Genomic DNA, 27,985 nt, shown 5'->3' with positions numbered 1-27,985 from the left:
CTCTGTGTATATATACATATAACAATAATATATATTATATTAATATATATTTTTAATTAATTTTATCATATATGTAACAATAATTTATAATTAATTTTATTAAAAATGAGTATTTATTTATTTTTTGTATTATTTAATAATATGTCTATTTTTATCTTTTTATTATATTCTAATAACTTAAAAACAATTATCCAAATATATTATCAGTTTAAAGACTACTTAACTTAAATACTACCCAACTTAAAATAATAATAAAAAAAAAAAAACCTAACCAAACAGGAATTAGACTCTTCCTTTTTAGGTAAACCAAAATCACTACAATAACTCTTTATGTTTTTTTTGTGTTTCGCCAAAAAAAAAACACCATGAGTCCTCTTATTAGCATTTATTTTGCAAGCTTTCAAACACCTTAAAGATACTTCCCCAATTATAAATTTTATTATTATATTCAAGCAACAATAATGTTAATTTTTTTTTTAAAAAAAATTACAGATGGACTGAAAGAGCTTCCAAACATTTCTTAAACATTTACACTGGAAAATTTCAAATCATCTGCAAAGAATCGGCCCATAGTGGCCGATACAATTCCAAATCAAAGAAATACTTGGAACTCATAATTGGAAGGAAATACAACATATAGAATTCATACTCAGCAAAACCAATTACATATGCATTGCTATTAATTAAATTAAATACAAATTATTAGCATCTGTATCACTATCACCATCACCCCACCCCCGGGGGCCAAAAGCATAAAGAAAAGGTAATAAATTGACACGATATCAACAAATTGTAATTAAATCTGACATATTAATGGCTATTGCTCCCCCCCCTTGGCCCTGGGTTATGAATCTTTTTCTTCTAAAGTAACGGGCAGCTCCAAGCTCTCACCGCCCCTCTGAATCTTCAACACGACTTTCTCCCCGACAGTATAGTCATCTAATGCTTTATACAGCTCGGCTTTACTTCTAACCTGTTTAACCAAATACCAGTGTTATTACTGATTGCATACGGAATTTAGGAGAACATCCAAGTAGTATTAGTGCTTCATTTTGAAGAAATTTATCGTTTGCCAAATTGCATTGGCTGTGACATGAGAGTGAACAAGTTTGGCACAAACTTCACCAGTGATTACTTCAATCATGCACAAATCAAAAATATTTTTTGCCACAAACTTTGATGGAAAATGCAGGTAGCAGAAAATGCTTTCTCCCTAAGATCGAAACCATGGAAGTGGTTTAACGTCCAACAGGATTTAACTATAGAAGGCCACATGCAGTACTGCAAGGGCCTCCTCCTTCAGCTTCAGAGCACATTTGCCGTGTGCTGCACAACAGGAGGTACAGCAGCAACCTCTTGTTTGGTGGACTAAAGTTTGAACATTAAATTTTAAACATTTCTTGAATTAACATAATTTCCTTTGGACCAGCACAAACTAAAATGATCTAATCCTAATGTCCACTGCACCAAAAACAGAAAATCCTTAATTTAGAATACTAAAAAATTTCATCGATGATCTATCATGAATCATTGGTACCATTCATGAATGGATGCCCAAAATGTTTAAATATTCCTTACTGAAACAAAATATGCTAGATAATTTCAGAAGCCTACATTGAGTAAATACTATATTAAGTATATTAGGCACATTAAAATTTTATGCATGTGACAAAGAACCTATATTTTAGCAAGAAATAAATCCAGAGCAGCCATATGAAATTGACCGATCAGATAATTTGGTCTGGATTCCAGACCCTTCAACCATTCATGTTGAAAGGATGGATCACTGATTTCAGTCCATCACCATGCTAGTTCTTAAGCCCTGTCTGATCATAAAAATAAAGGAAGAGTAGGAACTAGAGAAAGGCTCACAGGTTTGTTGTCCACTGCCACAATTATATCTCCCAGCACGATATTACCAGCAAATCCCCTAGTGGTGGGAAGTATCCCCGCTTTGGCTGCAAAACTATTTCCAGGAACCTAAATCACCAAACAGTAAATTTAGGTAAATATAGCTAGCTGTTCCTGAAGCAAAAAGACAGTTGAATTTCAAGACAGGGCAGTACTGCAAAACAGCCCATAGTTTATGCTCTGACATTACAGAGGCATACCTGCAAAACCAGAGCCCCATTTCGAACATTAAGCTGATTTGCAATCAGGTCAGGAGCAATATCAACATTTAAACCAGCTCGCACAACCTGAAATGGATGGAAATGAGGTGTGAATTTATCCAATCAAGAGGAATGACGATTACATAAGAATATAAGGCATGTTGCAGCTTGAGGAAATTTTGCAATTTCAAGCAACTTCAAAATGCTTGATAGCAGTTCTTAAAGCCAATATCTCAGAGAGAAAAAGAGAAGCAATCAAGTTAGAGGAGACTTAAGAATCTGAATTGCATAATTGCAAAAAAGACATACTTTGCCAAATTGGATCAACTGAGGTACAATCTTTACCACTGTTGAGGATGGAATAGCAAACCCCACACCTGCAGATGTACCTGCCACAATAAAGACAAGATCAGTCATGAATGCATCTTTGAAAGATTTCATTTCAGAATAACCTCAAGTAAATACAGTAGGCATCACAAGTGCATAAACAATCACCAGCAAAGATGAGTACTAGACAGTATGGAACAATCATGGCGGAGTGGAAGTACCTGTCTGAGTGAATATTGCTGTATTAATCCCAACTAAATTCCCCTTTGAATCCAGTAGAGGGCCTCCACTGCATGATAACATGAAAAAATATGTGCATATACAAGTTACATCACATATATTTGTTATTGATGAGATGACAAGTGCGACATAATAGAGAAGATAAAAATCAGAATCAAGTATTTTATGTCAGGAAAAGGAAAGCAAAACACTTGCTTACTATTTTCAGCATCAGGACGAATGGTCCTAAAATATACCTGTTTCCAGGATTGATGGCTGCGTCTGTCTGAACTCCACCGCCAATTGTGACTCCAGTTTGGCTAAATATGTCTCGATTCAGTCCACTAACAACTCCAACAGTGAGTGTGTGGTCGAAACCAAATGGATTTCCAATGGCTAGGCATTGTTGTCCAACTTTTAAAGAAGATGATTGCCCCACCTTGATGGGTCTCAGCAGTTCCCGAGGGGCTTCCACCTGTTGAGTTAACAATGATGTAAAGCTGGGCAAACTGAACATATTTATGTACTAGAATATCAACTGTCATAATATTGAGTATCAATAGAACACATCCATCAGGTAATTTTGAAGATCACCTCAAAATTTCTAAGATAGCCAATTTCATAGATTGATGATTTAATTCAGCAAATCAAATAGCAGATGCATGGTTCTCTTGATGTGGTAGGCATGAATAATCTGCAGTTCTCATGATGCGGTATGTTATCAGATCGATGCTTCAAAATGCATTCAGCTTAAATCCAGCAATTCAAGTTACAAAAAAGGAACTGTATGTGTTATCAATAACATGGAGACGAAATAGACAACATGAAGACACAAAAAATTATGTTTCATCCAAATATCAAGAAAAAGGATCAACAGAGCCAATCAGACTGAATTTCTTCATTGGGTCGACGGTGAGAAATATATATATATATATATGTATATATATAAAGGTAGCTGCAACTAAAGCAAACAATAAAAATTGAGGGATGAGCAATATCCAACCTTGTTATACCAACAAGGGGTGATTAAGTATAGATTTGGGCAACAACCAACCACCATAGAGAGAGAGAGAGAGTCCAGATAGAAGAATTTCATGACTAAAAAATTTTCCAAGAGAAATTTACCTTCAAGACAGCAAGATCCTTAGCACGGTCTGCACCAATCAACTTACCTTCAAAATTCTTTTGGACCCTTTTCAAAAACTATACACAATAAGGAACTGGGGTATCATGACTATTTTTTTTTATTTTTTTTCAATTTTGCAGTCAAATCTATCAAATATGCCAAGGGTATCATGAAAATCTTACCCTTCTAATGCAAGAATATTAACTCGTGCAACAACTTGGCCACGGCTAGGATTTCTTGAAAGAGAGTTACCAATTACTGCACATAAAAGAAATAGATTTGTCAGAGCTTTACTAGTCCATTATGTAATTTGAAAATGAGGGTGTAAGACAATCATAACCCAAACATTGAACATCAACTTAATGGTTGTCAACTCAACTCTGAAAACATCAGGAACCACTCACATGTATTAGAGATATTGAATGCATTAAACACGAAAAGAATTGGCCATATGCATGTACAAGATTTAATGAGATCAAACTTGTGTAGAAAATACAGATAGGGGAGAAGGTCCAGAAAGCAGAACTTTTCCCATAAGTACAAGCCAGGCAGCATTGTCATAATTAATTAGCATCTCTCATTTGTATAGAGAGAAGGATTGAAAAGAAACATGTGCTTATTGAAAACATTATTCTCATAGATGGACAATTGAGAACCCATTCATCTGTGGACCTATATCTGATTGAGTTATCTGATAACTAACTTACCATGATAATTTGTCACGATGTGACCTTGTCCATCCCAGACTACTCCAGAACCATTACCTTCAGGGACCTGCCATCATGCATACAATGACTATTTTATTGCATCTGTGCCAAATCTTATAACCATGAAAACACCGAAAAGAAGGTAATACAATTCAAGTATGCTACTAATTACATACTTAATGATGTTAACCATGTGAATAGAAGCATGTTTAATATGTCCGCCAACACAATAAAATAATCAAACATAAACTGCAATGCCCACTATAAATATTACCTCAACCACACCCGTAACATTAAGCTGAGGGCGCAATGTCACATCAAAGATGTTGACCACAGAATAAGTATTTTTCTCAAACAGCTGCACAATCCTCTCCTGACAAGTAAACACAATCAACTGACCAGCATTCAGAGAGAAAAATAGAAAAAGAACTAGCTAGTATAATCAAAAGAGAACCTCAGAAGGAAAGAGTGCCCCAGAAGGATAAACGGAAGGTGTTACTTCTTCAATGGTCACAGATGGATCCGCTAGAGCATGAGCTGAATATCCGAAAATTCAATATGTTACCAGAAGCAAACAGCATTCATGTACAAAAGTAACAGGCCCTAAAAGATGAATTCACCTAATTATAGCAAGAGGTGCCTGGCACAAGTTTCTCAAGTGTATATATTTGTTCTCGACCAATTTATGTTCAGAAATTTGATTGTTTAGAGGTAAATGTGCTTAAAAGACATGGTCTGGGAATGAAATTTATTATGCAATCTACTAGATAAAATTTCATTTCTGAAAAATAATTAGTGAAAAGGAAAAAAGCTGAGCTGTGCGAACCTGATAAGTACCTTGTAGGATGATAACATAAGCACGCAAACAAGCTTGCAAACAACACTCGACGAGTTGTGAAAGAAAAGTTCTTCTGTATTAGTCGAACCAAATCATTGCTATTATCCCTGACAGACGTAAAAACATGAGATGAATCAATGACGAAATATTTGAAGCGGTCGAATTGGATGTGGTTCAAAGCAAAAATGCGATAGTGGAAGACAACAAAGGTGATGTGAAGTACCTCGCGGTGGGATTATGAGAAACATCGTCGGCGGCGGCGGAGGAGGAATCGGAAGGAAAATGAGCTTCGGAGTGAGAGCAGACGGATGAAACTCCGTCGAAGCAGAGCTCGCGCCGGCTGAGGCGGCGGCGTCTAGGTTCGGGAAGAGCAACTGGAATTCGTTGATGAGGTTGCAGAAGATGCGTACAAGACTCGCAAGCTATTATTATTCGCATTGCGGCAGATAGGGTTTTGCTTGTGCTCTCTCCAGCTCTTCCTCTGCAGCTTCTCAGATCTCAGTTGTTCTCTCTCTGTCAGGTCCAATTCTAAAAACCTGCTTTCGTTTCCCTTTTATCTTCTTCCAAAAGAAATTTGTAATAAATGTAAAAAATAAAATTAAATATCTTTTGCAACGATTAAAGCCAGGAGTGAAGAGTCTCTGTATCTATCGACTTGTTTTCTTTTTACCATTAAGTAATAATAACTGTATATTTGATATTTTTTTCATTTTTGAGAATTAAATATTGAAATTTTTTAATAATTTATAATTTATATTTCACAACACACAAAAAATATGTGTAGGACAAATACCCAATAATATTTGATGGTAGTGGTTGTTACAGTAAAATATAAATTTATGAACTTCCAGATGGTGTGGGCGCAATTGGAGTGACTATGGTCCATTGTTTTATATGCGAGTCTGTTTATTCTTAGGCTGTGCCAAGCACCGTTTGGGCCAGGCCCGCCTTGCTGCCCCCACAGCAACTTTCAGGAAAAAATAGTTATTTTATTAAAATTAAAATAAAAGAAGTACGTGCTCAATTTGAATGCCATCGTTCCTTCATCTCCCAACGCCCAGCTACCTTGTATATATTTTGTCATTGCTCTCGCATTGACATGGCCAGACCCCATGAATCGGTTTGCGGCGAGCTCTGTGCTGGCATCGCCACACGGCATCCACCCAACAAAATGACGCCCCCCATCTTACCCATAACATTGACCTTTTATCCAACCCGCCAAATCCCCCATAACAATATTGACCTTTTATCCAACCCGCCAAATCCCTTATCGTTAATTCTGCTGCGCTCGCTGCATTCACGTAATATCTCATAATTTAATTAGTACATGTTGATGTTGCCACCCTATAAATACCCCCTCCTCCTAGCTCCCCATCCCTTCCATATCACCACCCTGCAATTAAACAACGCAAGCTGTAGCTAGAATCATATCAAGCCTTTCGATCAGAAAAAGCCCAAAACTAAGCATGAAGAGAGCGGTGGCGATTGCCTTGGTGGCGGTGCTGGCCACGGTTCAGATGGTGGCGAGGCCGGCGGACGCGGCTATCGACTGCGGCCAAGTGCAGTCGGGCCTGTCCCCCTGTATTCCCTACCTGACCGGAGGCGGGAATCCTGCGGGGTCGTGCTGCCAGGGGGTACGACACTTGGCGTCCATGGTCACCAGCAAAGAGGACCGCCGGGCCGCCTGCCAGTGCGCCAAGGACGCCGCCAACAGCTTCCAGAACATCAAGGACGACGCGGCAGCCCAGCTCCCGGGAAAGTGCGGCGTCCAACTCAACGTCCCCATCTCCCGCACCATCGACTGTAGCGGGTCAGTCTCTCTCTGCTCTTAACCATTCTAGCTAGCTACTGCTATGCATATCCATACACTTCATGTTTATCTTTGACTAATTCTATTTGCTTCTTTTTGAACGTTCTTGCAGCTTAAACTAATAGCAATGGCCTTCTCGAAGCATCTGTGTAGTGTAGTTCGTACTTCGTAGCGCACTTGAATAGAGTCTTTGAGCAATAATGGGGCTCCTGAGTTTAGTTGGAGCTCCAACTCACGTGTACTAATCCCACTGTCAACGTTTATCGTTTACACGTGGCGCATTCAAGTGTCTTTCCTTTTATGTTGAATAATATAATAATGATAATAATAATAATAATAATATGAGGCGTTCCCCTATCAAATTTCAGCTTTTTAATAATTTATTGCAATAAAAATAATGGTTTTTTTATTTGGTGTTACAAGAGCACAATAGTAGTGAATATATTTCATTTTCAAATAAATGTATTTATTACAGGATTAAGCTGGTGACTGGCAAAAAATCAAATTACCCTTGCATTGGGGTTCATAAATCATAATCACAGTGGTGGTACGTGAAGAGGTGATCAGCACAAGTATGGACCTAACTGAACCATAAGTTTCACAGTGAGAACCAAGTAGACAACAACAAATGGATCAATATATCCTCTCTCTAATACTAATACTAGTACAGCAAGCATTACATGGTAAAGAGGAGAAAATTGCTCCCCCCCCTCCCAAAAAAGAAGCTAGCTGGTGCACAAATTATGTCTCACCTAAGCAAAAAATAAGGATCAAAACCATGCCAGGTTGATCCCTCTCCAAATCTGCCAATCAGATGGCCTGGAGATGCACCCAACATTTTCTCATACGACTTAACTACTAACAGATACAGGTTCATGATTAAAGGGTTCCTAAGAAATGGATTGATAGCTTCTCCCAGTTCAACAACATCGGCGAGTAGAGACTTGCCATTTCCGGATTCCCCTAGGAAGACGCAGTTTGAGAGGGCATAAAAACCAAGCAAATTTGCATATAATGGCAAAAATGCATCTTTGTGGTTACCAACACTGCCAATCCAATCAACCTCACCTTGGCTGCCAATATGGTTATTTGCAAATGACATCAATTGATTGCGAAATCTCGTTCTCCATGTGTGTAAGAAGTTCCTGATCCCCTGCTGGTCGGAGAAGTCAACTGCCCAGGATCCTGAAACAGGAAGCTTCTCCAAGTGGGAACAACAGATCTGACAGATCAACAGCTTTTCTTCGTGATGATTATCAATCTCCTTGTCAAAGACCCGTCTGACAAGATCGCCCGTGGATATTACACTGTTTGCTGTATTCAGAACCCATTGCGCGAGATAATTGAAGTACTCGAGCCAGTTACCAAAGACTGATGATAGATGCTCAAAACTCAATTCAGTCACTTTTTCAACTTGGGAGGGGACGGCTGCAGACTTGGAGATTTCTCCAGATCTATTTAAAGCGAAGCACTTCTGCACATCTTTAGCAAGCTTCCTTCTAAGCCCCACGTCTTCATCTTCCAAAAGTTTAATACAAGCGAACCATATATCTAGTATTTTATGTCCATACATATTGACGGCTTCTTCTGGCTCAAAACGGGTAGATGAATTTTCTGATGGTATTCTACTATTTAAGACAAGGGGGCCAATAAGTCCGGCTTGTTCCAGCAAGCCAGATGCTAACAAAGATTCTGCAGCTGCCCTCCTCATATTGACAGGCTCAGACGAGGCACTGTGTTGGTCGATAAGGTAAACATAGAAAGCAACACAATCATACATTTGAGCCAATCTCCCAACTTGATCGGATTTGCTAGACTCAAATGTTGTCTTCATCTCTAAGTTTGAAATAACCAAGCTTGTAAATATATCTGCAAAACGCTTCATACATATTCCAAGGCAACAGATAATTGTTTCTCGAGTCTTCACATGTCTTGTAAGCTCATATAAAGAAACTAACTTACTCCAAAACTGTAAGACCGAATCACAATCCATTTCCCCAATGTATACAGATTCCCCACATTGGACACTGCCTGGTTTTTGAAATTGCAGCAAGTTCCAAGTAAAAATAATTCTTAGGATGTAATATGTACATTTCTTGTTCTTCTCTGTCACTAAAAGCTTCATCAGTGTTGTCTGTAGGTTAGTTTTGAACCACTGTACAATGCTTATCTCGGCCATAGATTTGTCACTAGGCCCCATACCAGACTCCGTAGCTTTCAGAAACACAAGAAGCCACTTCAATGTTGCAATTCGAACTTCATATGAAGCATCTGACATGGAGAGTATCAACCTCTGCTGAAACCTGGAAGGGGCATCCTCCCTTTCAGGTATCATAACAAAATGCAATGCAGGTGAAAAGCATTGTTGTTGCATTGGGGAATTTTCTTCAGCATCATCTTTAGATGCTTGAAAAACACAATTGAAGTAGGAAACTGTTCCCTGGTTGCGAAATTCTACTATGGTTGGATCATAATAAGGTACACCCTGGGTAGCTTCTAAATCCAAGCATTCTGAAGATAATTCCCAAAGGAGGTTCCAAATGGGACCAATATTTTTGCTCATCTGGAACATTCTCGCGATACTGAGCATGTTATCTAGCACCCTTAAGAAGGAGCTGTTGATGGTGGGGCAAGGGCACAATCTGGGTCTTCCAATCCAAGAACGCATCACTAGAACTTGAATCAAGTCTCCAATAATTTGATCGATCTTAGAAAAATCAGCCAGATTCATACAATTAATTTCCAACAGAGAGATCATCTGCAGTAGCGTTCCATGAATTGAATTCAAAGAGACAGTCGGCTTTTCATCATTCATGCTGACTGGGCGATATGAGTCTGATGCCAGTACCATTTGGCTCTCAGTACAAGGCAACCCAGAGGCAATATCAAGCAGGACAATTGGCAGTTTCTCATTAGATACCAACCCTGTTAAAGCTCTCGATGCAAGAACACGAATTCGATAATTGCTTTGAATGGAACATCTCCTTATAAATGGCATGAACAGGAAAGGGTCCAGGTTGTCTCCAGTTTCACTTGCAATTGCTGAAGGCTTGAGCCGAGACAAAAGAATTAGCATGGGGCACAAGCTTGGATGAACAACCTTTGCCAGGTTAGATTCTGGATGCTGAGGAGAATTATCGTTAAGCAACTCAGTTGCAACTCTCAGTTCATTGAATAAGAATGGGTGCAGTGATGGGTACCTTCAGAAAAAGAAAAGAAGAATAAGGGGGAAAACAAGAAGCATCATGACTTGATGCAATAACCAAGAATGCATGATTTGCACAGAAATTTTCAAGAGGGGAACCATTTATCGAAGGGGAAAAAATAAGTTTGCAGAGTGAACTGCCACCAAGAAGTCACTGACTGAGCGACTGTAGGACCATGCTCCCATACAAATCACGGTTTCAAAAGGAACCCCTTGACTAACCAGGATTACACAATTCCCAGCAGGGTTTGTAGGTGAAATATTGCAAATATAACCAAATTCCAATATATACGCGCTGCCAAATTTTAGGGAAAATACTGAATGCAGATATCTGTACCATGTTATGCTAACAATCGGAACAGAGGAAAGAGAAAATTACCCTGGTTTCTGTATTTCAATTTCCAAACTTCCAAGCATAAAACTAACACTAAATTACACATTAGATTTGCCAAATCTGATATATCATATATGTTCTTTTTTTTTTCTTTTTTCAAAAATTGCATCTGGTCACTGTTATTTGTCCTATGCTATGCAGTTTAGCCATTGAAAAAGAGGCGTGAAAATTCATCACTTCTAAATTAGTTTATTCAAGAAGGAATCTGCTGTCTCTTGGTAGTACTAATGCTTATTTTCTATATTGTCACATAAGTATATCGAAGAACTCTGTACACTACATTCTACATTAACAGGACATTGTGAGTTTGACAGGTAGACCAAGATCAAGGTTTAACTCGTCAAACCACCCATCTAAATAAGCAAATATATTCAACTGAATGGACTCCTCATGAGCTCCAAGCTTCACTCGATCTTAACTAGATCAATGATTTCCAAAACCAAGTAATTGAGGCCAAAGTTTGTTGACCTGAGTATTCAAAACAAATAGTGATCTACAGTTAAGGACTAAATATTCCTCAGCAAGAAAAATACCATTTCCTTAATATTCCCACTTGATATTTTCTTTTCCATTTTTGCTCTACAATTAACTAATTGGAAGTAGGAAGTAGGAACCCCATGCAAAGGACAACATTTTTCAGATTAATTCAATTCATTAATGAACTTTATAGATAGTAACTTCAAATATAAAAGGGAAACATCACATCCATTTCAGATTATATGACATCCTAGTAGATTAAATAGAACCTAAGGCTAAGAAAGAAATCACAAAAACGTGAAACACATTAGACTTCCAAACTTCATGAAATTCTGAAAGTATCTGGGAAGTTAAGAATACCAAAAAATATACCTGTGAAAAAATTCAAGTCCAGTTAATGCACGCCGTGTGGAATCGCGTTTCTGTATGTTAAGAAATCCAATCATGCGACGAACTAAGGCAGTATATGCAAGGCAAGCACTATTCCTGACCTCCCAATAGGTGGATGAAAAAGAACGGATAGAGATAATCAAAGCCTCAGCAGCAAAACCAGATGTATCTGTTGCAAGATTTGTATCATTGAAAGTGGCTCTGAGGACATTAAATGCATGCACAGTGGGAACAACACCCTCATCACGAATCTTTGAGGTCCTCTCACTGGCATCCATCTTGGATGACAGCTGCAAAACATTTGGTTGGTTTGACTTTATAGACAAACTGTTGGAAGAATCAGTATCAAAATAATTCCAATCCAACAAAGACTTGTTAGCCACCTCTATTAGCCATCTCAGTGCCCTTGGAAGGAGCCTCTTTGGTGTACCTTCTGGCTCTGATAGAAATAAAGCAATGAATGCAGCAGGAATACCTGCACTTCTCCTCAATAAATCATCCACTGTTTGTCCCTTTGCCACAGTTCTTTCCATAAGTTGCTCCATCCAGGATTCTGTCAACTTACAAAGCCTGCAAGAAGGATGACAACCACATAAATGGATTTACCATATGCTTAAACTTGTGCATAAATCTCATGACCTGACTGGATGGACAAAAGTTGGGCCAACAGAAGAACTTTTCTATGAGTTGCTATACAAACCCAAATTGATCAATTAGGAACCAATAGATCTATAATAGAAATGATTGGCGAGCTAGAATTCATATAAGCCTCGTTGGATGAAGGCTTGTTATGTTGTTGTTTTTATTAGGAACCTATAGCTCTACCAGTGAAAGATAAGGTAAAAAGCAATTGTCTGTATCCAGGACTAAAACTGCAGATTTACCCTACTATGCCCTAAAACATGAGAAGTTTGAAGAGGACATATCCAATATGATTTGTGACTCAAAGTTGTGCCAAAAATACATTTGACAGATAAACTTTGCTAACAAGATCAATCATCAAACTTTAAAAGCACTTAACACCCCCCCCCCCCCCTCCCCCCCCGCGGGGGGCTTTTTTGTCAACAAGTTTCTATTTCCGGAAATATGCTAATGTAACAGATATTAAAGAATGTATCTCTAACTCTGACTGGTGTCGCGACACCAGCAATCCCAGGAACAGTAGTTTTCTTTAGAAGATTCCATAAATAATAAGATGAAATTTAGAAGAAATTATTTCAATTGTGAAGAAATAAAAACATTACCCGGAAACTTCATCAGTAACAAAATTTCACTTTTCTTTTGATAAAAGACTAAGAACTCCCCAATCTGCAAACTAATAGCTTCTGAAACACAGTAAGCGACGACCAAGTAAATGTTTCATAAATTCCAGGATGTAATCTCATTAAAAAATATCGGGAGATCAAAAGGCCCGACAAAAGATCAATTTCTAATCAAACCCCTATCCGAAAAGAAACAGTCACATTTCTCTTTCCTTTTACGATAGATAAATCCATTGCCAAGTTGTAGGCACCTTGTATTTTTATTATCATGAACTTTGAAACATTTACAAATAATACTTATTCCTACATTGATAACAAAGATGAAATGGCGTGTACCTTGGATCATTTGAACAGAGTAAACGGTTGCAGAGAGCTGTAAATCCAGCCCTGGTCTTATCAATTGCACCATTGTGCTTCATTTTGAGAAGGACTTCCAAGAAGTGATTCCCAATTGTCTCAAGTTGTTTCAAGTCAAGCACTATATCAGGTTCCATAATTAGAGTAACACCGGCATCAGGAAATGGATCCCCGGGTTTTAATGAATCTGAAGTAGGCAAGGGAATTTTTCTTATGATGGTTCCCAAAAGAAGACTCACCTGAAAAGCACAAAAGACGGTAAAAATAAGTAATATTCTTCACCAATAACTTCTTGCATACGGTATTCACAACAACATCTAGTGCACAAGGCTTGGAAACTATCATATTCAGCACACCTAAGCCTTTTTCAAAATAATATTAGATTAAGCTACAAACTTGACTTGCTCCCACAAGTGAAATTCTTTCGTGGACATTTTTACATTTTCTGATAGAAAATTACAAGTGCAGAAAAATAAGAACAAAAAGCAGGATGATGATGCCATGTTCCATATTAGCTGTATTCAATGAACAAACGACTATCCAGCACAGAGAAATAGTTAAGTACCTCTTTCATTGCTAGCCAGCAACCAACCATGACAATCTGTTCAGACTGTCTAACTTCCTGTCTAACATCCCGTACGAGTTTTGAGTTCATGTCATGTTCAAGTGCAGATACAGAAACATCCAAGTCAACAGGTACCTCTGACAAAAAGACATCGTTATCAACCATATCGTCCATGTCCTCACATAAATACCAAGCATCAGCAGAAACCACCCAAAGGGCCAGTGAAGTTGTCCGCATGATTAATTGGAGGAGCTTCTCTAATGCAAGCCTCATCTCACAAAGATTAGACAAGACTACATGGGAATTCCAGTCCAATTCCTCAAATGTATAACGAAGAGTAAGCAATACACCATGAACAAAACTTTTCTTGCATGATTCAGAAAGATCCTTTTCACCCTCCTCCACAGAGACATGCAACCAATCAATGAGAGATCTCACATATTCCATCACAGGAGAGCTGGAGGAAGAATTTTGAACATCTCCATTTAACATTTCAGAATGTGAATAAAAAGAAACAAAATTACTCGAAGGTCTGACCATCCACCCAAGTTCTAATACATACTTCCTAAAAATGAGTCTTAAAGTCAGAGCTCCTGCATCACTTTCTCTAACACGAGGACTGCAAACTAATTCCTTAGCCCATTTAATTATTTTTTGGACCATGTCTGGACTATAAATTCCAGGAAGCGGAGTTGGAAAATGTAGCAGAATATGGAATGAATTTTCTCTCAGACGATCCCAACTATCAATAACTGAACCAACAAACAGCAAAGTTGAATCAGGTAAAGTAAACCCTTGATCATAAGGACATAGACTGGGATCAGACGTATTGGAATCACTCTTTCCTTGTGAAGGAGGTATTATAGACCAAACATTAATCATTATTAATATAAGTTCCATGGCCATTATTTTTCTCTCATACGGAGCAGAAGGATAGCACGAGAAAAACAAAAAGGAACTCATCCACTTCATGAAGTTGAAGAGACTCTCTGCTTTGTTAACTGTAGTTTCTTCAGTTCCCTTGTATGGAGAAACTCCATTACTATCACAGTAAGCAAGAGGTTGCCAAACTCCCTGCTTAATTTGCCTCTCCAAGGCTGTCCGAACCCGAGAAAAGAACTTTCTGAACATGCTACTCCATTTCATTTGAAAAGCTGTTGAACAACATCTCATATTCAATGGCACTGCTTCTTTCATCAGGCTCAGTTCTAAATAAGATGGTAGACTTGATGTCTTTGGGTTTAAAAACAAAGACTCTGCTGCATCTATGCGAAGTGACTCGTCAACATGGGTGAGTGCCAGTACCAGCCACTCAGTCAAAATTTTAACCTTTATCCCTTTTATGCAGAAAACAGCAAAATGATCAATCTTATTCACTCTCGGGTCTTTGGCTTTCTGCGATTCTGAAAAACTCTCACACCAGTCAATGTCACCTTCAATCAAAGCAAGCAAGCGGGACACCTTGAGCAATGAGACCAAAATGGCCACTTGCTGCTCCACTCTGAGAGGCATACATGTATAACTGAGTTCGGGATAAACCAATTCAACTGTGTCACCTTGCCCAACCGAAACAAAGGCAAGCATGGGAAAGATGGCATCCACATCTAACTCAAGCAATACTGGCAATGCATAAGTGTTCAAATTTGAGCGGAGTTTTGAGATGCCAGAAGCAAGACCAGATAAAACAGAAGGTAAGCAATGACCTCGGTATTTTGCATAACCAGTTTCAATACCATCACTGCTCCAATACTCATCACGCAAACACTCTAGGAAACACTTCAAGAATGTTGTTGCAGCACAGCAAACATCATCATCATTGTAAGCCTTGATTGTTTCAAACAACAAGTTTGAGTTCATATCTAAAATAGTCTTTGGTCCCAACCTCTTAGTCAAAGAAGCTAAAGGAACATATCTTCCCTTGCAACGTGGTCCCAGGCGGAGAAGATCTGATGCAATTCTCTCTAAGGACAATTTTATTCTCTCACTACCCTTGGACCAGTGGAGGGTAGACTGGATGTCTAAAAACAGATCAAAAATAAGATGAACTTGTTTGACAGTTTGACTGAGAGGATCTTCCAAGTTATTCCATATAATACTCAATATTCGGGTCCCCATATCCTCTGATATTGGATCATAATCTTTAGGTGTGTCACAAAGATTAGCTTGTATTGAAGTTTTTATCTGTTGCAAACAGATCTGCAGTACAGTTAACGCATGAAAGTTAACATGGCTATCAGTTGGATTCTCACAGTTCCTGCACAGCTCAGGCAAAATTCCATCATAGAGAATTGTCTGAACTGTGTTGCTCTTACCTCCATTAGCATGAAAACCATTAACATCATAAGTTGATACAAGAAAACGAATATTAAGTACTGTTCTAGGGACTGCCGTAAGAATTCCTCTTATCAGGCATAGTCTACTCAAAACAGAAAAATTCCGGATTTCGGAATACAAATCCCCCTTGAATGGAACCTTGGAAATTGCATCCTTTACTTCATTGCAAGAACAAACAACAAGACTACAATTTTTCTGAAAAAATATACCTTCCATGATAGCACAACCAAGCTCCTCAGGACCAAGACACGCCTGGAGAGTTGCACAAAAGCTAACTCCAGCAGCCACAAAGCAATCCCTTGAAAATGCCTGTGACTTCAGGATGCTTAAAATGGTTGCAAATATCATCCTCAAAATATTTGAATCATCGGGAAGCAAGTCACTCCCACTAAAATTTGAACCATTGAACTTGGAGGGAAAACGCTGAAGCAAGTAATACATACAAGACAAAGCCTCTTGGCATTGTTCCATAACAATGGGGGACGGTCGAGACCAATCATTAGTCTCCAAAACAATATAGTCCAAACCAGAAACCGCATCCAGAGCCACCAAAACAGCGCATGACTCAATGATCTCCACCAAATACCCTAATTTTGGCGAATTCATCAACGACAGAGCCACACGCGACACACAGAACCTCTTCCCTTTTCCATTCACGCCACCGTACTCGTCGCAAAGCAACCGAAAGCAATTAGCAATCAACGAATGAAAATTCCGACTCTTGGCCAGAACAGAGACCAAAGTCCTGTGCAATGGCAAGGAGTTTTCGAGGAAGAGGATTTCCAAGTAAAACCTAGCCGCCTCAGAGACCAAATCCTCTGTGCCGTTTACTAGTACGTCGCCGAAAGCCGAAGCAACTCTCTTTGCGTGATTGACTTGGGCGTAGGTTGAATTGAGAGCGACGAGTTCTTTCAATTCGGAGTAGTATTTCGAAGACGGAGCGTGATCTATATGCAATTCAGTCAGCGCGTCGGTGTAAGACTGCGGGAATACGACGGCGCTGTAAGTGTAGCGGTGGCGATGTTGCAGCGCACGCCATTTGGCGGACATGTTCGAGCTTCGAGATTAGAGCGAGAGATTAAGTACAGACGGCGTCGCCCGACGACGATATATCAGAACGCCGAGAATCTCCACGTCGTCGGGTTTTTTCCCCAGAAGCGAGAGAGAGAGAGAGGGGGGAGGCGGCCGGTCTCTGCAAAATTGCGGGCAATGGGGTTAGGGTAGTCGTTGAAGATTATTGCGTGTAAAATTACATAAATGCACTAATGGAGGGAGATTTAACGATAATTACGATTACGATATATAAATAAAATATAAGCTTAATCTTGTTTCATGTTGTTGGGTTGGGCCAACTGGACCCAAAAAGTGAGCGGGGTGTTATCGGGCCGCCGATAGATAGCTTTAAGAAAAATAAAAAAAAGAAAAAAATAACGAATTTGATTAGGGTTTAGGGTTTGCCTATATAACAAAACGATACAACTCTCTTCCATTTTCTCGCTTCAGTCTTTCCCGGTCGCTAAGGACAAGCCACCGGCGTAGCCATGGTTCACGTCAGTTTCTACCGAAACTGTAAGCATCCTTTTAACTTGTAACGCATTCTTGGATTTCTATGCTTTTTTCCCCCCCTCAATTTTCTGTACTTTGTTTGGCTTTAGCATTGTTCATGCCTCGATCTGGTAGTGCTCGTGTGATCGAGGTTTGTAGTTCTGGGCTCATAACAATATACGTTCTGTGTTCTGTTTCCATTCGTTTCAAAATTGGTGTGCACTTCAAGCTGCGGCATTCGGTTTCTTAAGATTTTCCAATTTCCTATTCAGTTTGTGTCAGAAACCTGGAACCTAACAGAACATGAGAAGAGTGAAAACTTTGGTCTCTTTTTGATTCTATGGAATGAAGTAATTAGCCTAAACTAGTGTAGCTACATGACACGGTTGACTGACCTAACTGGTTTTCAGAGAAGTCTTCATTTTCTGGACGAGCTATTTTGTCACACTCGTGTTCTCATTTATTTATTATTTCTGGCTGCGGAGTGGATTATGTGGGGGTTTGATGTTGTCTATAATCTCTGAATTCTTTTTGCTGTAGCCTGTACAATTTGATGTTGTTTTGCACTTCAGCATTCATGTTGAAGTTATATTTTCCCTCCTTTACACGATGAATAATATTGGGTTGTTACAGATGGGAAGACTTTTAAGAAGCCTCGCCGTCCATATGAGAAAGAGCGTTTGGACGCAGAACTGAAGCTTGTGGGAGAGTACGGACTCCGTTGTAAGAGGGAGTTGTGGAGGGTCCAGTATGCCCTTAGCCGTATTCGTAATGCTGCAAGAATGCTTCTCACTCTTGATGAAAAGAATCCACGCCGCATCTTTGAGGGTGAGGCACTTCTCCGCAGGATGAATAGGTACGGGCTGCTGGATGAGAGCCAGAACAAGCTTGATTATGTCTTGGCGTTGACAGTTGAAAACTTTCTTGAACGACGTCTTCAAACGCTTGTTTTCAAGACGGGTATGGCTAAGTCTATTCACCATGCTCGTGTGCTTATTAGGCAGAGGCATATCAGGTATATACACGTGATCTTATTTTCCTGCATTTTGACTGCAATGTGCTTTGCTGAGTTAATTGGTGATAGCATGTTTTGATGGTGAACATGTTTATAGTTCTTAGCTGGCCATACTGCTTCTGGTCTTGAAAGCCCTATATGACCAAATCTACTTATTTCCTGAACTTTTAGCACAGTGCACCTTTATGGTTTTACTCAAGTGTTGAACACTTTTCTTGATGTTAAGCATGGTTCTTACCCGGTGCTTATATTGATGCATGGTTCTTATTTTTTTTGAAGATGCATGTTGTGAACTTTTATTTGGTGATTTATTGGATGGCATGAAAAAAGTTGGGTCCCACTTTGGCTGAACACATGTATGCTAGATGGTTAAGATCTTTGAGATGTAATTTAGTGTTGTGTGATATGATAATGTTGATATTGCTGGAAAGTGGTTTCTACTATGGATAATTGACATGTTGGCATCAAAAGCTTCTGTGATGTTTTAGATGTATCCATTCTTTTGTTTTCTTAAAAATGATGGCATTTGGAAAAAAAAAAAAAATCTCACCCCTTCCTATTAAGCCCTTAAGTATTCTTATTCACTTAATTTGTGTTCTTCTGGGACAATTATAGATGATTTGATTTGTTTAAAATTTCCAAATGATAGTTAAGGTTAAAGGGTGTGAGAGAATTATATGATTAAAACTTAATACTATGGGAAAGGATATTGGAAAAAGTATACATAAATGGGTTTTTCTAACCTGTAATTTTTTAAGAGAGATGGGAGGAGTATTTCCAAAGTTACTTAATGAATATGGATAGCAAATATTACATTAGGACATATGAGTAATCTTGAAAAGATAGAAATTGTATGTTCTATAAGCATATTTATCAGAAAGAAGTGAAGTAAGCCAAAAGATGAGGTAAATAGTTGGATGGGATAATATCCTTGCAAATGTGGAAATGCATGGGAGAAAAGGGTATTTTGTAGTTAAAAAAATTACCTAGTGTGAATTGTTAAATTGAAGAGAATGCTTGACGAATAGAGGAGCATCAGTACCTATATATGAGAACAAAGCAGATATTCAAAATGGTAAAGATTTTAGAGAGATCAAGCTAAAGAACCACACTAATAAATTTTGGAAGAAGGTAGCAACATTTAAGAGGATATTTCAGCCAGTGTGATAATTTTGTTTTATGCTAGATAGGTTAACAATAGAAGCTATATACTTATTGAGACGCATGATGGAAATGTCTAGAGATAAATAAAAGCATTTACGTATGGTGTTTATTGAATTTTGAAAATAAACTTATGATAGAGCTGTTAGAAAAGTCTTATGAAGGATTTTAGAGTAAGAAGATCAAATGACTTATATACAGGTTATTTAGAAACATACACCATGAAGCAAAAACTTGTGAAGTAGACTCACAAGCTCCAAAGCTGCTTTCTTTTCCTCCACATGATTTTCTCATCACTCTTTCACATCTTTACAATCCATGTTAGACTCACAATATAGGAAACTCTAGAATATCTCCAGTTTCAGATGAAAATTATATAAATCTTGATTCCTATACAATGTATAATCTGTACATATTGAATTTGCAATTGATTTATTGTTCTAGAATCTTAGTTCAAACACGTGGACATAACAAGTTATCATTTGGGTTTGCAGAATTGTTTTATTGCACTGTTTGTTCTGTTTTTGGACTTATAAACACGCTTGGGGTGGGTGAAAAGTCTAGAATCTGATGGCAATCTAACATGTTTTAGGCTTTTTAGACAAGCTTTAGGATTTTTCTGAAGTTTGGCTTAAAAATGAGACCCTTTTCTAATTCTAAGAATTACTTGTGATAGAGAAATTCAAAATGTTAAATGTGAGAGCCAGATGGAAAATGCTATAAAAGATAGAAAAGTATGCATGTGTTAAGAGCTTGGAACACTATAATGAGTGGGAGTTGCTTCAAGACTTAATTGTCTCAAAGGATGGACTGTAGAGATGATGTGAAGTTGATCCAATAAGAATGGTAATAGTTTGGAACCCCATCTCCAAATGAAACACCACATCTGATATTTAGCAGTCAACAATGCAACAAGTTTGAATAGCTCCCATGGGACATGGTCACTTGTAGAAACAAATCTTCATTCATAATGAAATTGGTGACTCACCCCACCCAAGGGCAATGCACATCTCATCACCTCAAAATCCTCCGGTCTTATATATGCTCACATATCATCAATCACCATGTTACCCAGTAGAGTTAAAAGAGTTTGTCAGTGTTTGCTATATTGCGCTGGTGACTTGATATCATTCTTCAAACTTGAAGTGGTCCAATCAACATGATTGTGAGATTCTTATCACTCAAAGGGAGCACCACTTAAAGAAATCTTTCTAAAGGGAAGTGGTGTGCTATGGAGATGAAGATGGATCGAGAGAGTATAGCATTGTTGGAGATGAAGCCATTAAGTCATTTTTAACATTTTTGGACATGAAGATTCTATGGATTGTCATGGCTTTGATGCTTGGTATGCCTTTGGTTGTTTCAACTGGAATCGTTCTGATTGCTTTGGCCTGGTGGACACTAGGCAGTTTGAGTTTTTGATTTTACATATATGTTTTATATACAAAAATTTCAATTATATGATTTATTGGTGAGTTATTAGTTATACACTTTGATGCAACAAGAAAAAAAGATTTCAAGCGAAATCTCTAAGAAATCAAAGGGAACTAGATTCCACTATAAAGTTTAAAGAGAAATTTCCAGAATTCTATTAGAAAAACTCCCTCAAAAAGAAGAGAAAAAGAGTTTAAATACTTCCCTAGCTACAAGCAATCATAATAGCAAACCCTAACATGAAAAAAGACTAAAGTAAACATAATTTAAAATAGAATTATGCTGTAATTACTATTTTGTCCTTGTGTATTGTTCATCGTTACTGTTCACCGTATGCACTGTTTATCGTTACTGTTCTCGACACTATTCTACATCAGTCCTTTCCACCTCCAAGGAACTTGACCCCAAGTTATATTTTGGATAGAAGGGTTCAAAATCTTCATGGTACTCATACAAGTCAAGTCTGCCACATTGAAGGTACTAGAAATTCCCATGGAGGCTGGCAAATCAAGGATATAGGCGTTGTTAATCTGCTTAAGCACCTTGAAAGGACCATATTTTCTAAGCTTCAGCTTGTTGTAGGTACCAGCAGGAAACCTCTCTTTCCTCAAGAACACCATCACTGAATCGCCCTCCTGAAATTGCTTAGTTCGACGGTGAGAATCGGCCGCTATCTTATACTTTGCATTAGTCTTTTCCAGCTTTTGCCTTACCTCATCACAAATAGCAACCACTTCTTCAGCCAACTGTTCAGCAGCTTTATTCTTACTCTTTGTCCTTAGGTAGCTTTGCCAAATCAACAACATGATGGGGAACTTCAGTATCTGTGTGAATTGCATTGTTATATGCGAACTCAATTTGAGCTAATGCATAATCTCACTATTTTGGTTTGTCTCCACACACACTTCGAATCATATTCCCAAGTGTACGATTGGTGACTTATGTTTGTCCATCTGTTTGAGGATGGGTAGTGCTGCTTCTATTTAATTTCGTCCCAAACAATTTCCATAATGTAATCCAAAAGTGCCCTAGAAATTTCGTATCTATGTCAGAAGTAATGGATTTGGGAACCCCATGCAAGCGAACAACCTCCTTGAAAAACAGTTTGGCTACATTCGAGGCATCAGAAGTTTTCCAACAAGCAATGAAGTGCGTCATCTTGGAAAATCTATCGACTACCACAAATACTGAGTCAACTCCTCTTTGAGTCCGTGGTAATCCCAACAGGAAATCCATTGTGAGATCTTGCCATATGCCTCGGGGAACAGGAAGTGGCATGTGCAATCCAGTATTTTGGGCCTGACCCCTTCACCGTTTGGCACGTATAACATTTTCGAACTACGTTACCAACATCCCTCTTCAACTGAGGTCAGTAATATTGTTCCTCCAAAGTAACTATGTTTTGTCACGCCCCAAATGTCCACTCAAACCTCCACCATGTAGGTCTTGAATCAACTTCTCATGCAAGGAAGAGGTAGGAATACAAAGCTGATTGCCCTTAAACAAATATCCACCGTTGATATGGAAATCTGCCATGGGCTCGTGATTCACACACTTGCTCCAAATCTGCCCAAAATCATCATCACCTTTATACAACTCCTTCAAGCATTCAAATCCCACAATTTTTCGGGAAAGTGTGATTAATAGAGAGGCTCTTCAGCTAAGGGCATCGACAAGTTGATTTGAACTCCTAGATTTGTGTTTGAGCATAAAAGGAAATTTTTGTAGAAAAGCTACCCACCTAGCATGCATCTTATTGACATGCTTCTGGCTGTTAATAAACTTTAAGGCTTGGTGATCAGTGAACAACACAAATTCCTTCTGCACAAGCTAGTGTTCCCATTGCTTCAAGGCTCTCACAACTGCATAGAATTCTTGATCATAATAAGTGCTCCATTTCTGTCTGGCCTCACTCAATTTTTCAAAAAAGAAAGCCACAGGTCTCTTTTCTTGAGAGAGTATTGCTTCAACACCTACGCCACTAGCATCACATTCAACCTCAAATACCTTGTCAAAACTTGGCAAGGCTAGTACTGGGGCAGTGCACAAGTCCTCCTTGATGAGGGCGAAACTCTTATCTTGTTCCTCTCCCCAACTGAATCTTTCTTTCTTCAGACATTCAGTGAGTGGTGCCACTATGGTGTTGAAATGTTGTACAAATTGCCTATAGAAAGTGGCTAAGCCATGGGAGCTTCTCACATCAAACACTGATTTTGGAGTCGGCCAATCTTGGATTGCTTTTGTCTTCTCCTTATCCACGTGTATATCATCCTCACCAACCACATAGCCCAAGAATAGGAGTTTATTGGTGCAAAACGTGCACTTCTTCAGGTTGATATAAAGCTGATTTTATTGGTCCTCAACCACACGTCCAGGACTTGTCTCAAATGGGTGAGATGCTCTCCTTTGTTCTTGTTGTAAATGAGAATATTGTCAAAATACACAACAACAAAAGAGCCAATGAAAGGTCTAAGTACCTGGTTCATTAATCTCATGAAGGTGCTAGGAGCGTTGGTCAACCCAAAAGGGCATTACCAACCATTTGTAGAGCCCATCCTTGCTTTTGAATGTAGTCTTCCACTCGTCCTCAGGCTTGATTCGAATTTGGTGGTAGCCGCTATGAAGGTCTATCTTTGTAAACATATTAGACCCTGAAAGTACATCCAACATGTCTTCAAGTCGTGGAATAGGGAACCTGCACTTTACAGTTATTTTATTGATGGAGCGACTGTCAACACACATGCGCCAAGTCCTTCCTTTCTTAGGCACCAACAGAACGGGGACTGCACACGGACTCATGCTCTCTCTAATAAACCCCTTCTTCAACAAGTTTTCAATCTGTTCTCTCAAAATTTCATTCTCTTCAGACTCATTGTGTAGTGAGGCAAATTTGGAAGGCTTGCTTCTGGCATGAGGTCAATCTGGTGTTGGATATCTCGCATAGGAGGCAATTCATTTGGGAGCTCGTCTGAAATCAAAACCTGAAAATCATTTAATATTTTATGTACTTCAACTGGAATCATGTCTCCTTCCTTCCCAACCACCATAAGTCCTTTTACCACTATTGGGTAGATGCAGTCAGAGTGCCTTGCAAAATTCACAATTTCTTGCTCGCTGCTTGTGAGAGTAAGAAAACTTTATGACCTTTGTTTGTTCGCACTTCTTGTCTGTTTGAGAGGAGCCATGGCAATCTTATAGCTGTCACATATAAATAACACCACATTGGCATGTCCCCGAAAAATAGAGTCAACATCAAACTGTCAAGGGCTACCCTAAAGAAAAGCATGCATCCATGTCAATGACATCACATATCACCTCATCCTTATAAAGTTTGCCAATGGAGAGTAGTACTTTACATATCTCAGTAACCTGAACAGAAGGTCCCCTCTTCACCCAACCAAGGGAATATGGGTTGGGATGGTTCTCTATTGGTAACTATAACATACTTACTAATTTCTTTGATACAAAGTTCTCACAGTTTCCATTATCCACAATCACTTCGCACACTTTATTCTTAATGGAACAAAGCGATCGGAATATGTTATGTCTCTGTCTCTCTTCTTTTGATGACAAGAGGACTCGTTGCAGCACCAAGTTTAGTCTCTCCAATCCTTCCTCAACAGCAAACTCTACTCCATCATATTCACCTTCATCCGCCACCTCTTCTTCTACCTCTAAAAACTCCTCACGCTCCACCAAGTTAGCTTGTCTTTGTTCTGGACAGTTATTGGAGCGATGTCTAGATTTTTTACACTTGTAGCAAATATCAACTGAAGGCCTGGCATACGAATTCTCCCTTTGAGGTGGAACTCGCCCTGCTCCTTTATTAGCAAATCTGTTGCTACCTCCTTCTGTATTAGCCTTGTTCTGGGAACTAGATGAGTTAGCAGTCGTTTTTCCTTTGTCAATAGCATTGTTTAGTGGTTGTTCAATAGGTGTGGCAGCCCTACAATGGTTGGTCACTGCTCTCTCAACTCCAATCATCTCAACCTTTAATGCCATGTTAATGGCTTTCTATAAAGTCCAAAGATTCTACAACCCAATTTTATCTTGTAAAGCAACTTTCAGACCATTAATATACCTGGCTACTTTCTGATTTTAAGATTTGATCAAATTGTTGCGCTCGACTAGTTTCATGAACTTGTGGGTGTAATCCGACACTAATTGGTTGCCTTATGTGCATCCCAAATACATGCGATATAAAATCTGTTCATGGTCAGTTGGTAAAAATCGATCCATCATAGGCTGTTTCATCTTCCTCTAGGTTCGAACCCTATTCTTTCCATGTCTCTGTGTCTCTGGCGAGTTTTCTGCAACTAATCCCACCAAACAGCAGCTGCAGATTTCAAACAAAAAGCCACCATTTTAACGATTTTCTCCTCAAGGACCTCCATAATCTCCACAAATTCTCAACTTCCACCATCTAGTTGAGGAACTCTTCAATCCTCAAGTTTCTTGAGAAAGGAGGGATATCCGCCTTAATCTTATAGTCGTCACGGGTGCCTCGGTGTTGACGATTGTGGTATTGAGGTGGATCCTCAAAATCTTCTTCGGAATTTGATTCACTGTCTTCAACTACAGGCCGCCTATTGTTTCCTCATTGTCTCTCACCATGGGCGTTTATATTGCGATGATTCCTTTGGTTAGGACGTTGCGGATTGCCAGTGTTGGCTGGTGGAGGGTTTCCAATGTCATTTCCTTCACTATTTCCAACAACTTGCAACAGTAATTGGCAAATCTCTCCAAGTTGTGTGGACAAATTCTCAATCCATTGGTTTTGGGCATTAATTTCAGCCTTCATGGCAGCAATCTCAGCACCCATGGTTGATTTGATGGAGAAAGATAGCAGTCAACGATATGGAGACGGAGAAACCGTGCTCTGATACCACTTGACGCAGAAAGAAGAAAAGATTTCAAGCGAAATCTCTAAGAAATCAAAGGGAACTAGATTCCACCAGAAAGTTTAAAGAAATTGTTAGAATTCTATTAGAAAAACTCTCTAAAAGAAGAGAAAAAGAGTTTAAATACTACCCTAGCAACAAGCAATCATAATAGCAAACCCTAACATGAAAAAAAAAGACTAAAATAGAATTACGCTGTAATTACTGTTCCGTCCTTGCATACTGTTCATCGTTACTGTTCCCGACACTGTTCTACATCACACTTATAATTTATTTGGATTCTATGCTCTTTTGCTCTTTAGTTAACAGGGATACATTTTGGCTTCGCTTGCGTTTGGTTATGTATTTTGCACCAATCAACCCCAGAATAGTCTGCTTTTGATACTCAGGCTAAATTGTTAACGTATCCTCACGAAGACACCAATAATTTGATTAAATGATTGTTGACTGTTCTATTGCAATGGCTGCATATGCTTTTTTATTCTCCAAAACATAATGTTGCAGATGCAATTATATTATAAAGGTCCTGAATACTGTTTCTGGGATCTGTATCTAGGAGCTTAAATGTGCTGTTTTATGTGCTATGAAAATATGTTTTGCCTAGAAGCACCCATCAGCTAGCTTTGAGAGTCTCACTGAAATATATGTATTTGTTCATGGTATGGACCTACATATTGCTGTTACCAATGTTTCACTATAAATTGGTGGTTTCTGCCAGGGTTGGGAGGCAGGTGGTTAACATACCCTCATTTATGGTGAGGGTGGACTCACAGAAGCACATTGATTTCTCCCTTACAAGTCCTCTTGGAGGTGGGCGCCCTGGAAGGGTCAAGCGAAAGAACCAAAAGGCGGCTGCTAAGAAGGCTGCTGGTGGAGATGGAGATGAGGAAGATGAGGAGTGAATTCTGTTATCAATATAGGTAACGTGTTTGGGTATCATCTTTTCCGTTATCGAATTCCCTTTACTTGATTGCCATTCCCAGAACATTGGTTGAGTAGATGTTGGTATGGGGTTTTTGTTTGTTGGTTTACATGGACTAGAATACTGATGCTCCTCCTAAATCGCCTTTTCTTATTTCTTGTTATGAAATGATGGTTGCTTAGTAAATGGATTATGGCCTTGCTCGCTAAAGTAAGTGATTTCTTAATGAATTACAAGTGGTTTGCTCTTATATACAACCTTAAAGCATAGGTGTTAAATCGATATTCGAATCGAGAATCGAAATCCTTATTTTATGAAACATGAATCGAGAATTGAATCGAATTGTAAGATTCGGTACATATTTTTAATTTTAATTATAAATAATATATATTTATAGAAAATAAATAGATAAATAAATTTTTTTTAAATGATCAATTTTTTTAAATATAAATAGATAAATAAATTTTTAAATATATTTATTAAGTTTAAAATTATATCAAAAGGTAAAAGTATATTTATCTTGTTTTTAAATTCAAATTGTACCAAATCAAATCACTTTCAAAATAATAAGTTAGAAAAAAAAAAAAAACTTACAAATATAAGGTTATTAATAAATTTTATTGTCCATAATTTTCACTAATTATTAATTATTTTAAGTTCAAGAACATTATCAAGTTTATCATTTCTATCATCTTCTTTGTTTTCAAAAATAGTCAAATCAAACGAATATTTGATTAAAGTTCACATGTTGACGAAGTTGCACGAATTGGACAAATTGTGCTATTCATGCGATTCACGGATGATTTGTTCGATTTATAGTTGATTTTAAGAGATTTTTTATTCACCTTATAAATTCGACTCGATTTTTATATGAATCGAGTCGAA

At 38.4% G+C, this 27,985-nt stretch overlaps 4 protein-coding genes across 5 annotated transcripts; 2 read left to right on the top strand and 2 right to left on the bottom strand.

Annotated features, from left to right (window-relative positions):
* Positions 1-646: 646 nt before the first annotated feature.
* Positions 647-5,860, bottom strand: LOC127803473 (protease Do-like 8, chloroplastic). 2 transcript variants are annotated; one of them, XM_052339714.1, is made up of 13 exons: positions 5,552-5,860; positions 5,317-5,435; positions 4,945-5,027; positions 4,765-4,863; positions 4,491-4,557; positions 3,966-4,041; positions 3,783-3,849; positions 2,915-3,132; positions 2,660-2,727; positions 2,421-2,500; positions 2,112-2,198; positions 1,873-1,980; positions 647-973 (listed from the first exon to the last, which is right to left on the bottom strand). In XM_052339714.1, the coding sequence occupies exons 1-13, from the start codon at positions 5,764-5,766 to the stop codon at positions 845-847; spliced, it is 1,416 nt and encodes a 471-aa protein (XP_052195674.1). In that variant the 5' UTR covers positions 5,767-5,860; the 3' UTR covers positions 647-844. The 2 variants fall into 2 exon arrangements, 1 of the variants encoding a protein (XP_052195674.1); XR_008023524.1 differs by having other exon boundaries at positions 825-973; positions 1,873-1,966.
* Positions 5,861-6,497: 637 nt separating this feature from the next.
* LOC127803474 (non-specific lipid-transfer protein 1-like) lies at positions 6,498-7,530 on the top strand. The gene is made up of 2 exons (XM_052339716.1): positions 6,498-7,138; positions 7,251-7,530. Exons 1-2 carry the CDS (start codon positions 6,795-6,797, stop codon positions 7,258-7,260), a joined length of 354 nt encoding a protein of 117 aa, XP_052195676.1. The 5' UTR covers positions 6,498-6,794; the 3' UTR covers positions 7,261-7,530.
* Positions 7,531-7,686: 156 nt separating this feature from the next.
* LOC127803472 (uncharacterized) lies at positions 7,687-17,348 on the bottom strand. The gene is made up of 4 exons (XM_052339713.1): positions 13,789-17,348; positions 13,203-13,462; positions 11,587-12,174; positions 7,687-10,338 (listed from the first exon to the last, which is right to left on the bottom strand). Exons 1-4 carry the CDS (start codon positions 17,170-17,172, stop codon positions 7,887-7,889), a joined length of 6,684 nt encoding a protein of 2,227 aa, XP_052195673.1. The 5' UTR covers positions 17,173-17,348; the 3' UTR covers positions 7,687-7,886.
* Positions 17,349-17,546: 198 nt separating this feature from the next.
* LOC127804727 (40S ribosomal protein S9-2) lies at positions 17,547-27,310 on the top strand. The gene is made up of 3 exons (XM_052341685.1): positions 17,547-17,691; positions 18,301-18,682; positions 26,897-27,310. Exons 1-3 carry the CDS (start codon positions 17,664-17,666, stop codon positions 27,078-27,080), a joined length of 594 nt encoding a protein of 197 aa, XP_052197645.1. The 5' UTR covers positions 17,547-17,663; the 3' UTR covers positions 27,081-27,310.
* Positions 27,311-27,985: the final 675 nt, after the last annotated feature.

The sequence above is a fragment of the Diospyros lotus genome, chromosome 6, assembly GCF_014633365.1.
Source record: "Diospyros lotus cultivar Yz01 chromosome 6, ASM1463336v1, whole genome shotgun sequence".
Classification (NCBI taxonomy): domain Eukaryota; kingdom Viridiplantae; phylum Streptophyta; class Magnoliopsida; order Ericales; family Ebenaceae; genus Diospyros; species Diospyros lotus.
Note: the sequence above shows the minus strand (reverse complement) of the source record. Positions and strands in the feature narration are given on the sequence as shown.

Bases quoted from the DNA above. Each gene is read 5' to 3' on its own strand.
- LOC127803473 (XM_052339714.1), bottom strand. From the start codon at position 5,766: ATGCGAATAATAATAGCTTGCGAGTCTTGTACGCATCTTCTGCAACCT. The intron at 5,028-5,316 runs GTTCGCACAGCT...TCGGATATTCAG, and splicing joins TCCTACAAGGTACTTATCAG to CTCATGCTCTAGCGGATCCA. The intron at 4,042-4,490 runs GTAAGTTAGTTA...TTTTATGTGCAG, and splicing joins CATCGTGACAAATTATCATG to TAATTGGTAACTCTCTTTCA.
- LOC127803474 (XM_052339716.1), top strand. From the start codon at position 6,795: ATGAAGAGAGCGGTGGCGATTGCCTTGGTGGCGGTGCTGGCCACGGTT.
- LOC127803472 (XM_052339713.1), bottom strand. From the start codon at position 17,172: ATGTCCGCCAAATGGCGTGCGCTGCAACATCGCCACCGCTACACTTAC. The intron at 12,175-13,202 runs GTACACGCCATT...TCCTTCTTGCAG, and splicing joins CTCTGTTCAAATGATCCAAG to GCTTTGTAAGTTGACAGAAT. The intron at 10,339-11,586 runs GTATATTTTTTG...CTTTTTCTGAAG, and splicing joins GGACTTGAATTTTTTCACAG to GTACCCATCACTGCACCCAT.
- LOC127804727 (XM_052341685.1), top strand. From the start codon at position 17,664: ATGGTTCACGTCAGTTTCTACCGAAACT. The intron at 17,692-18,300 runs GTAAGCATCCTT...GGGTTGTTACAG, and splicing joins CGTCAGTTTCTACCGAAACT to ATGGGAAGACTTTTAAGAAG. The intron at 18,683-26,896 runs GTATATACACGT...GGTTTCTGCCAG, and splicing joins ATTAGGCAGAGGCATATCAG to GGTTGGGAGGCAGGTGGTTA.